General features: G+C 37.5%; 1 protein-coding gene across 3 annotated transcripts in view; it reads left to right on the top strand.

Annotated features, from left to right (window-relative positions):
* The window catches only part of ELAPOR2 (endosome-lysosome associated apoptosis and autophagy regulator family member 2), a 135,166-nt gene that overhangs the window by 100,164 nt on the left and 22,083 nt on the right, over positions 1-12,919 (top strand). For all 3 annotated transcript variants that reach the window (XR_014796182.1, XM_084897363.1, XM_084897364.1), the window contains exons 13-18: positions 1,691-1,828; positions 3,355-3,618; positions 4,335-4,508; positions 6,689-6,878; positions 8,138-8,234; positions 8,845-8,946. Coding sequence is in view for 2 of the 3 variants with exons in the window: in XM_084897363.1 (XP_084753489.1) it covers positions 1,691-1,828; positions 3,355-3,618; positions 4,335-4,508; positions 6,689-6,878; positions 8,138-8,234; positions 8,845-8,946 (965 nt within the window). In the remaining variant the exon portion in view is untranslated. The remainder of the gene's footprint in view (positions 1-1,690; positions 1,829-3,354; positions 3,619-4,334; positions 4,509-6,688; positions 6,879-8,137; positions 8,235-8,844; positions 8,947-12,919) is intronic.

Genomic DNA, 12,919 nt, shown 5'->3' with positions numbered 1-12,919 from the left:
CCTTTCTCATTTGAACAAACACTAAGTGAAGGTATTACAATTATTTATTTTGATAAATCAAAACTGGAGTTTTAGCTCATAGCAGAATCTGTTAGCTGTTTTTCTGTGTAATTTGGTGTTCTCACAGGATTTTTTGAAATATCAATGAAATAGCATATAAAAATGCTTTCAAAATTGTGTAGTGTTTTACATAAATAAAGTGGTATTAGATGTAGTAATGCAATAAATTCACTTATCATTAGAATAAACATCCAGAGAAATGTTTACAGAGCACTATCTGCATATTATGAACTCCTTTTAGGAAGTGACTTGATTGCTTAGTAATGTGGGAATTCTATAATGTATGAAAAGCACATTCTGTTGCTTCTGTCTGTGGCATGAACTTAACATGCCTCTCTTTATAGCAGATTTGATTTCTTTATAACATGTTTGACTCCTATGTTTATATCACAGAAAGAAAAGAGACATGTATTGAGTTCATGCCACCATATTGTTAACATCCCAGATAATTCAGAGAAGCCTATTTAGAATTTTAGATCATGTATTAGGGGTTCTGCAGGGAAGGCTAATAAGAATATTCAGGATTAATCTTGGTTTTAATTTCTAATAAACTAGATGTGTATTACATTATTTGGCTTTCTTAACCATGCTAATGACAACATATTTGTTGGAATATCGCACATTTATATAGTGTCCTAAATATTGAATTTAACCAAGGAAATCAGAAATAAATATTACACAAATTAATACTATGGCACTTAAAGCATAAGCAAAAAGAATATATCATGAACATAAAGTAACATTCTGATTAACCTGCACTTGGGTGAGCCAGGAAGTTTCAAGTATAGAACAGGGAGAACTTACAATTTCTATGTAAGTACTGCCAATAGCAGATCCCAAGGAAAAAGATAAAAATAGAAAGCCTTGCCATTTTATGAAGTTCACTGTGAGAAGTTTGAGGAACTATGTTCCCCCTTCTAAGTACCCTGTTCCCCAAAAATAAGACAGTGTCTTATATTTAATTTTTTCTCCCAAAGTTGCGCTAGGTCTTATTTTCAGAGGATGTCTTATTTTCGGGGAAACACGGTATACATATTTCTTAAAGGTAGAGGTTCACACCCACACCCACCACCCCACATGCGTATACGTATGTACACACACACATACACACAAAAGAAAACAACCACCCTCCTTACACATACTATGATTTGAGACCTTTTTTTTTTTAATATATTTTTTAAAATATATTTTATTGATTTTTTACAGAGAGGAAGAAGAGAGGGATAGAGAGTTAGAAACATGGATGAGAGAGAAACATCGATCAGCTGCCTCTTGCACACCCTCCACCGGAGATGTGCCCGTAACCAAGGTACACGCCCCTGACCAGAATCGAACCTGGGACCTTTCAGTCGGCAGGCCAATGCTCTATCCACTGAGCCAAACCGGTTTCAGCTGATTTGAGACCTTTTACATGTTACATTGACAATGTGATTGATATATTGAATTATCAAGCTAGTCAGTGCTTGTGTAGATTTGAGGGAAAGTTTCGAGAATTAATTATAGGGTTACATCTCTGTAGATAAATATTTACAAACCCTGCAGGGTATGCTGTAAATACAAACACATATTTTTAATGAATAGAGATGTGTATTAATACCGAGTTTATGCTTTTCTGTGTGTATATTTTAAGGATATTAATAGAAAAAGTACCAACGTGGTGGAATCATGGGGTGGAACCAAAGAAAAACAAGCTTACACCCACATCATCTTCAAGAATGCAACGTTTACATTTACATGGGCATTCCAGAGAACTAATCAGGGGCAAGATGTAAGTTCCAAGTTTTTTTTTTTTTTTAATACAAAGATGATGCCCCAGTGGAGATTTATAGAAAGTGATCACTCAGATCTCCTGGAGGAAAGATAGCATTTTACTGATGTGAAATCAAACATTTGGTTATGAAGTAGACTGGTATAAAAATGGTTATTTTTTTTTTTTGAGAGCAAGAATGTATGAAATGGAATAATACAGTGGATCTTTGAATTGTTCTACACTGTGAACAATTATAGTTACTGGAAGCTTAAGAGAAAGAACATTTAATTTTGTAGTTATTTAAAACCTTACTTTTAAAGCTTTCTGAGACTCTGAAAAGACTTTTAACTTACTTTCTTTTCACCTGAATGATCAGGCATTTGCTTAAAAGGCATTAACAGATGTTGGTTTATAATTTAATTACAGTAATGTCTTCTTTTATAGCCTGGAGAATGTATGTGGCCCCAGGATTGGGTTAACACAGAGAATTATTTACCCTCTTTCCCTGTTAGAGTAGACCTTCATCCTCCACTAAGTAATTCCCATTGTATGTTTCAATAGTAGCAAGATTATTGTTCTTGTGAGTCTCCAATGATGTGAACTTCCTAACTTGAGAACAAGGTAAACCACAAGTTCAGAGGCTGCCTCAAAAGCTGAGGTGGCAGAAGGAGCATTTTCTTTTTTCTCTTGAGGCTTTCCCTGGGGAACCCATTCCCGGCTTTACTGGCCTCCAGTTTTGTTCTTTACGAGCGTTCAGATCACCATCATGCAGGGCACGAACATGCTAGGGATGCTTCCTTGCCTTCTTGCTTTTCTCCACACAAAAAGCATTTAGTCTAGAGTAGTGCTGTCCTGTACTGGCAGTGTGACGGCCACTGCTTGGATGAAAATGAGCCCTTAATTGACCCATTATCTCAATAAGGAAAAGCATAAAGTAAGCCACTTTGCAAATTCTTTCAGTAGAAAACAGAGAACCTTGGTTAGGAAAAGTACGAGAGAGAGAGAGAGAGAGAGAGAGAGAGAGAGAGAGAGGAGACAGACAGAGACAGACAGGAAGGCCCAAAGAGGTCATATGATTGCATCAATATTGCACAATTAGTTAGGGTGAGGGCCAGAGTCTTATTCTTCCAAGGCTAGTCCATGGCTTCTGCCCGGAAACACTGTTGGCATCTATTGTAGCATTAGGTTTGGGCTTCTATCTTGAGTAAATGGGAGATAAAGCTGCTCCTCTATTAAGCCATGCTAGTTCTGCTAGATGTAAAGTCTATAAAATACGCCCGAGTTAGTACTAAGTATGACATATCCATGGTGACTGTGACAAAACTCCTGGGACTCCGTTACTGTGGACTTAACACAGTCTAGTGTTAAGGTTTTTAAAGAAAAAAATAACAACAACCCCCTCACCCCCAATAATATTAATCCATTGTCAGTTATAAACTATAAGGCTGGAGCACTCTGCTTATTTTGGTGATATCAACATAAAGCAGTTTGATTGTCCAAGTAAGCCCCAAAGCAGAAGTCATTAGTTTCTGCTCTCTTTTTAGAATAGACGGTTCATCAATGACATGGTGAAGATTTATTCTATCACCGCCACTAACGCAGTTGATGGGGTGGCAGCCTCCTGCCGTGCCTGTGCCCTCGGTTCTGAAAACTCGGGCTCATCGTGTGTCCCCTGCCCCCCAGGCGACTACATTGAGAAAGAAACCAACCAGTGCAAGGAGTGTCTCCCTGACACCTACCTGTCCATACATCAGGTCTATGGCAAGGAGGCTTGTATTCCGTGCGGGCCTGGGAGTCGAAGCACGCGGGTGAGTGAGTCCACTTTAAGAGAGAAACTCAGAAGTGCCCTGGAATGTTTGTTCAGGAGCTACAAGGTTGTTAGCGATATTTATCGATGATTTTTTTTTCCTCACTCCCTCTCTTGTTTTCTCTCCTTTTCCATTTATTGATCACTTAGTGGATATGTTCCATGTTAAGTGCTAGTTTCTGGGGACGTTCAAGTTTAAGAAAAGCACTCAAATAAGAATGCTTTCCAACAATACTAAATTTCTTGTGGCAGAGCAAGAAAACAACCTCTGTAGGTGGGCAATAGGAACATACAGAGAGCAGCAAGTGTGTCTTATAACATTTTAAGGGCAAAGGTTGATGCTATATTATGAATGAAGGAGAAAGGAGTTTTATTGTTTATTTAAATGGAAGTAACAGGGACGCATTTGACTATGAAAATACCTTTCTACAAGATACTAACCTTGGAATAGCTATTAATACTTTGAAATGTTCTGAACCTTCTAATCATTGCCTAAAGAAAATCTAGTTAGCTTATAGAAACTCTCTGTATTAGTATGGTAAAATATACTAGGACGAAGATGAAATCACTAAAATAGATTTTAAACTGGGATTAAAAAAAAAAAACACGTTTTTTTTCAGAGTAACTAATACTTTCTTTCCTGGTATATTATTACACTTTTTTTTTCTTTCTTTTTTTTTTTTTTTTTTTTTTTACATTTCTTAATCTCAATCAAAGGACCACTCCGCTTGCTATAGTGACTGCTTTTTCACCCACGAGAAAGAAAACCAGAGTTTGCACTATGACTTTAGCAACCTCAGCAGCGTGGGCTCGCTAATGAATGGCCCCAGCTTTACCTCCAAGGGGACAAAATACTTCCATTTCTTCAATATTAGTTTATGTGGGCATGAGGTGAGTTCTGGCTGCAAAGGTGAGATGGGGTTATATTTCAGCTCAGAGTGAGTTAATATTTTCTATGTTGATGGCCCAGTAAAATCTCTCTGAAAACTAACACCCACATGTCAGAAACTGAGCTTAAGTCCTCTGCTGCCTTCTAGCATGTAGGTTGGCAGCTTTCTCCACCAGGGGCAACCTTGCCTGGTTCTCAGTCCATCAAAGCATGCATCCAGTCTCTTGAACCCCTAACCTCGGAGTGATGGTTTAAGTGCTTTGAGGATCCTTTGTTTGTGTAAAAGTGAATCAAGCTTGTCATCTCTCCTGTTTTTTAGGCAGGCAGTTATAGTTTGAGAAAGTTTTACTGTTGGTTAATGTGTGTCTTTATTCACATACTCTTAGTTTCAAGGACATTTATCTGCTCAACTACACAGTAAGTTTAAAGGAACAAATAAAGTTGATCCAAAAGTAGAAAGGTATTAAGCAGGAGACAAATGTCAGTTGATCAGATAGTTGATCTGCTAATAAATCATGGGATTTTCTTTTCTGTGGGAAGAAGCAGACCTTAATTGGCACTGGTAATGGGGAGAGTTACAGGACTATATGTTGAATATTTTTTTTAAAAAAAATATATTTTATTGATTTTGTATAGAGAGGAAGGGAGAGAGAGAGTTAGAAACATCGATGAGAGAGAGTCATCGATCAGCTGCCTCTTGCACACCCCCTACTGGGGATATGCCCGCAACCAAGGTACATGCCCTTGACCGGAATCGAACCCGGGACCTTTCAGTCCCCAAGCCGACGCTCTATCCATTGAGCCAAACCGGTTTCGGCTATGTTGAATATTTTTAAGGGCATACAAGGTTGAGATTTCCTCCATGTCTCTTTCTACAGTAATTCCTGTATATCTAATGGTCTTCATTATGAGCGGCTGTGCCAAACTTTGTACAAAGGAAATAAAAAGAGATTTAATGATCACATAAATTCTTTAAAAAATCTATAAATTTTACATGGCATGAGATTCGTCTTGTCCTAATTTGATGTACTCAGTCGGTTAGTCGCTCAATTTACTCAATACTATATATTAAGTATCTATTATGTTTACTACTGTGTCAAGCAGTGAATGAGATTAATTTCATTATATACCACTCTTCTTCTTAGTCCTGTATTACCACCATCTATGTCTCCATCTTTTCTCTTCTCCTTCTTCTTTCTCTTCCCCCCCCCCCTTTATATTCTCACTCCTTTCTGTTTACAGTTGGCTTTCTCTTTTCTTCGTTAGTAGTGTATCTCTGCTCTTTTCCACTTTTCTTTTTGGCTTCAACAATTTAATTTGAGCTTAGTAAAAATATGTTGCACCTGTATTGTGGTGAGAAGGCTTGGTGGAGGGAGAACATTTCATGGGCTAAGACTACCAACTGCCTTAACAAAGTGAAATCTTGATTCTTTTCTTTATGCTCACGTGTGTACACTCTACATCTAAGACCAATAAACTAGTGTTCCTATTTTCCTTTGTACTTTTCTTCATAGAATTTATAGAGCAAGCTATAGTCTTTTGCATTGGGAGTATAGTATATTTAAATGTATTTAAAGAGTCTTCCAATTTTTATAAATGATATCTTCCAACTATCTTCCAAATGATTATAAAAGTTAACCTTTGTGTTCCCTTAAACTTAACTGTGCAGTTGAGCAGATAAATGTCCTTGAATCTAAGAGTATGTGAATAAAGACACTTGTGACCAACTGTTTACAATTTTGATGTTGTCTTAGGATTCTATGGCAATAGGGCTTTTATGTTTCTTCTTCAGCCTTCCCATTACCTTTGTGGCACACATCAGCCTACTTTTTCTTGGCATCAGCTGTTTTCTGGTCTCTTTGCATGCATTGTTATCCTATGAATTGAAGAGTTCATAGATGACTTATACTGCCTTATGCTAAATGGCTTGCAGTTGGAGGAGGAATGCAGCCTTGAGTTAGTATATTCATCATAACCTCAGTGACTCTCAATCCTGGTTGAAACATTAGAATAGCTTCGAGAGCTTTTAAAAAATACTGGTGGCTCGGCCTCCCACCAGATCTAATAAATCGTAATTGTGGTGAGGAGAGAATCACTGCCCTCCTAGAGTCCCTGGCTAGCTGAGATCCAGTTTAGAGAGTGACCCCCCCCATAAAACTTCTTTATGACTTTATTTTCCTAGGGGGAGAAGACGGCTCTCTGTACCAACAATATAACAGACTTTACAGTAAAGGACATGGTGGCAGGCTCAGATGATTACACGAATCTGGTAGGAGCATTTGTATGCCAATCAACTATAATTCCTTCTGAAAGTAAGGGTTTCCGAGCAGCTTTATCATCACAATCCATCATTCTGGCAGACACATTTTTAGGTAAGCTTCATTTCATTCTTATATACATATATAAAACTAGGGTACTGATAACCTGTCATAGCATTGGTTTTTATCCTGGATGATTAAAGCCCACAGGTAGTTCTAAATCATCCCTTGTGACATGGTTAAAAAGCCTCTACAAGTGAGATCTATTCATTAATCTCAGAGAGTACAAGGAACTTCTGAATTTATGTATTGACTCATATGTGATATGTGTTTTCTGAGAGTTGGCCTTGTATCAGATCCTCTAGGAGTTTAAGAGACAAAATAATTTAAAACACCAAAACTAGAAAGAAAAGAATAGTAAACAGACACAATATAAACCTAAATTATAATATCTACCATCCATTTTCATCATTTTTTTTATACCAGAAGTAAGTTGGTGACAAGTAGAAAAGGTGAATGTGCTGAGTTTTATTTCCCATCTGCTTCTCTATCTCTGTGTTGTCAAGAACATAGGGATTAAAAAAAATAAAAAAAAGAACATAGGGATATTTTAAGAAGAATTCAGGTTCCTGTTAGTAATTCAGAGGGATCAAATTCATTAGACTTTTTGGAGTGGGGCTTAGGAACCTAACAAGGCATATAACAATCCCAAAAATCTAACAAGCTTCTTAGATGAGTCTAATATGCAGCCAGATTTGAGAACATTGTTATGGGTTCCAGAGGAGTTGAGCTTTACTTTCAGCACCAAGGTCAGTTACTGAGCTTGTGCTCAGTGCAGAAGCTGTCAAAAGCAAAGGTGGCTGTTACTGCTTGCATTTTGGCTCTGCCATCATTTTACTCAGGGGAAAAATGCCTTACTATTAGATTAAGCAAAGTTTGGAGTTATTTTTGGAAATTATTAGGGTACAAGAATCTTGTTTGGGTCAAATGTAATGAATGTGAAAAAAGCTGTATTAGCAAAGTTGCCCAGCTCATTTGACAAAACTCACCAGAGGCTGAGAAGTATAATAGTGGATTGTTCAAATGTTAGATTTGGAAGGGACTTTAGAGATATTGTAATTACTGCATGCATTTTACAGATTCAGGACATAAAAAGGAAGTGAAGTGACTTAAGCAAAATTACAAAACTAGGGAATAGAATATTTTATTTTTCATAAACTTTGGAAAGTTCCTTATTGTCATATTAATTTAATGTAATATTTCTGCTAAAATTACAGTATAAAAGTAAAGCTATTTTTATTCAGATATACAGAGGATAAATAAACTTAATTTTCCCATATTGCTCAGAAGTGTCTTTTTTTATTGCCTTGTAGGAGTGACAATTGAAACCACATTGCAAAATATTAATATAAAAGAAGATATGTTCCCAGTTCCACCGAGCCAAATACCAGATGTGCATTTCTTTTACAAGTAAGTGAAGATGCTGTTTCCCTTGACAGTTTTTTTTTTTAATCAAGAGAATGTCACTTCAGGTGCCAGCATAGTAGCTTATAATTAATAGATAATCAGCAATTGTTTCTTAAATAAATTACTTAGTAAAAAGTAGGAAACATGGAATAGTTTGAAAACCTCATATAATTTTGCTCATATATATATATATATATATATATATATATTTTTTTTTTTTTTAAATTAAGCAAAATATAATATTTTAAATTCTGTAATTCTGCCTCTATTGTATAGGCAGTACTTATTTATAACTTATACAACTAGACATCAGCCTGAATGGATATGACATTTTTCCCTTTAAAATTTCTTTTGATTGTAATTTTGATTTTAATTATAGAAGCTTTACTAAACATCTTGATAATAGCTTATCACTTTACCTGAGAAAATAGTAAACTTTTCATAGTAAAAAAAAAAAAGGCTTAATTTGTATTAAAATTATAAAGTAGTGACCTTTGATTCCTTTTCTTTTTCCATTTGTTTATATAGCATAGGAGTTTTTATATGTAGGTTATTTTTGTCCTTGTAATCTGTATCATACATATTTTGTAAAGTGACATGTGCTTTACCATAGGTCTTCTGCAACCACAACATCTTGTGTTAATGGCCGGTCAACTGCGGTGAAAATGAGATGTAATCCTACAAAACCGGGAGCTGGAGTGATTTCAGTCCCCAGGTAACCTTATTTCTAAAGGATTATTTACATTTGTATGTATTATGAGGAAGCAACATTCTAGTATCTTACTATTTTAAAATATGTTCTCTATGGCTGTAAAGCAGAGACTAGAGGACTAGGTAGATTTTGGATGTAGGTTACATTGAGTGCCTGTTAAAAGTTTTGCTGCGCCCAGCCGGGTGGCTCAGTGATTGAGTGTCGACCCATGAACCAAGAGGTCATGGTTAGATTCCCAGTCAGGGCACATGCCTGGGTTCCTGGCTTTCTCATCATTAATGTTTCTACCTCTCTCTCACCGTCTCCCTTCCTCTCTGAAATCAATAAAAAATATTTTTTTAAAAAAGAGGTTTTGCTCCATCTCAGTATTTCCCAGTCTCCTCAACAATATATTCTCCTCTGTTTGCCTGAGTGTCTAATAAATCTATTTAAAAATTGTTGAGGTAATATATACTTACACTGTTTCTGTCCTTGTACTTATTCATACAAGTTAGCCTTAATTTCTTTGAGAGCTGGATTAGGAACTTTTCTGTGTGATCATTTAAAAAAATATATATTTTATTGATTTTTTACAGAGAGGAAAGGAGAGGGATAGAGAGTTAGAAACATCGATGAGAGAGAATCATTGATCAGCTGCCTCTTGCACTGAGGAAGCAATTTCATAGACTCAGAACTTTCTGCTTAAATAAAGACTGCTTTCATGCAAGAGTGACACATACATGTCACCAGATTTCTGTTCTTCACAATTATTCATTGTTCAATATATATATTATTTATTCTAATATTTTAAAAATCTTTTGATGGATTATAGTTTGCAAATTTTCCTTCATCAAACTATCAAAGTTTATGTTTTTTAAAGAAAATAATAATGTACTTATTTTTTATTTTTGATAGTTTCATAGTAGCCCTTGAGAGATCTTAAGTTATCCTGCTTATATTGCATCAGGATTGGAAGTGAGTGGTCTTAAGCATTGTTTCAGTTACTTGGGCATCTTGAAAATAATTACAGTGGTAACAGTATTTGAGGCTTATTTCTGGGCATAAAGCATTCACCTCTTACCAGTGGTGTTTCTCTGGTCCTTATAGATCTAAGACTTAATTTTTCTTTCCACCTTTTCTAAGTGAGAGAAGAATGTGATGAGATTACATAATAAAAGGTAATAGATATCAATCAGTAGGATAAACAGAGGGAGCTTACTGTTCAAGAGCATTGTGGGGAGGGGAACAAACTTTGATCTGCCCTCAAGTTTCTTCAGACTTGAGGCAGATTAGCAAGAGAAAATAACCAAATTCAATACATAGATATGTACAGAAACCCCACGGGCAGGAGAGATTCAGAGATAGGGAGGAGGGTTGAGATACTAGACGTCCTGAGCAAGGGACATGTAATGTACCCTGGGGTCTTCAAAGGGTCATTGCTGGACAATCAGAACCGACTTTTAGTAACTAGAAGTTTGCCCTGCCCTGTAGATAGTAAAGGGAGGGGCCAAAGTTTATCTTGAGCCTGAAGCTAAAAGTGCCTTTAGTTTAAACAGTCATCTGCATATCACAGGGGCATACTTTGGGATAACTCATTCTGGTTCCCCAAAGTATCTGGTAATGGAAGATCCCCTGGGCTAGCGTCAGTAATACGATCCAGGCAGCAAATCAGATTATATATATATATATGATTTTTTACAGAAAGGAAGAGAGGAGGATAGAGAGTTAGAAACATCGATGAGAGAGAAACATCTACCAGCTGCCTCCTGCACACCCCCTACTGGGGATGTGCCCGCAACCAAGGTACATTCCCTTGACAGGAATCAAACCTGGGACCTTCCAGTCCACTGGCCGCGATGCTCTATCTATCCACTGAGCCAAACCGGTTTCGGCAAATCAGAGATCCTTGAACTCTTCTCCAATGCCCTACTGTATGGCTTTGAGTTCAGATTGCTCCCTCTCTTTAGCACCGCTAAGATCCTTTTTGGACCTAGCAACTAACCTCTCTGGCCTAGCCTCTAGGAATCTATATGGGTGACTTGTGTGAAGCCTCCTCCAGATCTCTGAATTGAGCAGGTAATGTTGCTAAAAGACTAGTCTATCCTTTAGAAAGTATCTCTCTTTAACTATTCTGAAATAGGCTTTGAATTTTTAAAGTAATAATGAAAAATAATCTCATGATGTTAAGTGATTTTTTGTTGTTGTGAGTAGAGGGAAGTTTTTTGTTTTTGTGAGAAGTTAAGTTTCTGCTTTGACCCCTACTATGTTTTCTTACTTAGGAACCTTAACTGACTTTTCAAGGGTTTCTTAAGATCTCCTGCAGCCGAACGCCTTGTGGCGTCTATTTTAAAACCATTTTCTAGACTGTCCCTACCATGTAAAGAATCTCTTAGTGTTCAGCTCAGTAATATCTTTAATATCTACAACCTAATGTGCTGACCTTTAGTTCTTTCTGGAGTCAGTTTCTCATCAGGGCACAAGGGGGAGCTCTGGGATCAGAGCAGCAGAAGCAGAAGCCTGTTCTGAAAAAATCAGAATTCTCTTTAGCAGCAGGGCCAATAAAGATTTGCGATTTCCTCCTAATGGTAAAGTGAGGGCATAGGTGGGGGAGTGGGTGGGGTGAGTGGGGTCAATAGGGTGATAAGAACACCTTTGTAATATCTTAATCAATAAAGAAAAAATAAAAAAAGAGAAATGTTTACAAAGCCAGATACTTAAGCTACTTTTGAGTAGGACTTAATCTACATTTCTTGAGGGTAGGGGCTTTAAATTCTCCAGGAGAGAGAGGAAGGTGCTACCCTGTTTCCCCGAAAATAAGACAGTGTCTTATATTGATTTTTTCTCCCAAAGTTGCTCTAGATCTTATTTTCAGGGGATGTCTTGTTCTTCCATGCGCTAGGTCTTATTTTCAGAGAATGTCTTATTTTCGGGGAAATACGATAAGCAGGCAAATGCCTTGAGAAGTTTCTCACACTGATCAAGAAGTCTCAGAAGGGAGACTGGCAGATAGAAAAGGAGCGCCGCCGCCAAAAGGTAGCATCTTTGTCCAAGAATCTTGGCAAACCAGCCAGGCAATGGCAGTGTTGGCAGTAGTAATGTTGGTTGGGGCTCTGTGTCTTGGTAACCTGGGAAAACGTCACAAGACCCCTCCCTCCCCCCAGCCCTAAGAAAATGAGAGGGTCTTAACAGACAGTGGATGAGGCAAGAGAAAAGGGAAAAATGTGTGTTCCCTGCGTAGCTCATGGAGAATTTAGAGAGCAGCAAATTATCGGGACCGCCTGCTAATCTGCAGTTGAATCACCAGCCTGTCTGTTTGGTTTGGCAAATGCAGTTGGTTTCTAATTCCACAAAGTGTCTGGAGGGTGCGAGACATTTTAGATAAAGACTTAGCAGCGTGATGTGTGTGCTAGGCGAAATCTGAGAGCTGGAGTGGACGTTTGAGATTATCTACTGCAGCCTGTAGCTTGGCCAGAGAATAAATTGCTAACACAATAGGCCACTAATATCCCCAAATAGATGTCCCTCCAGCCTCTGTCTGAAAGGCTTTCCAAACCTCTAAGCATGATTGCAGGTGGTTAGAGGAATTGAAGGCTCTCCTTTCATTAGGAATAATTCGACCGACGCATTGTGTCCAAAGTGCTTTCGAAAACGAGAGATGTCTTTTAGTGAAAAGGTTATAAAAGAGCCTTATTAGAAAAACAGACAGAGGGAACCAGTTTTAGTTGGATAATCGAAATGTCATAGCACATTGCAGATCCTTAAGTCAGACCCATTGGCTCTTCACAGTGGGAAACGGGGAACACGCACATTGTATAGCTATCAAGTGGCACAGAAAGACGGACTGATTTCCTGACCGTGTTAGTTGCTCTTTCCATGCCATCTTTTTATTCCCCTCCCTCTAATTCCTTATAGGTAAATATTTGCAATGAAGGACACTAAGCAGAGGCAGCTACAATATAATACTTATCTAGGGATAACTCAACTGATCTGCATGTTG

This window comes from Pipistrellus hanaki, assembly GCF_964339955.1.
Source record: "Pipistrellus hanaki genome assembly, chromosome: 10".
Taxonomy (NCBI): Eukaryota; Metazoa; Chordata; class Mammalia; order Chiroptera; family Vespertilionidae; genus Pipistrellus; species Pipistrellus hanaki.
This window is presented reverse-complemented; position numbering and strand designations above follow the sequence as displayed.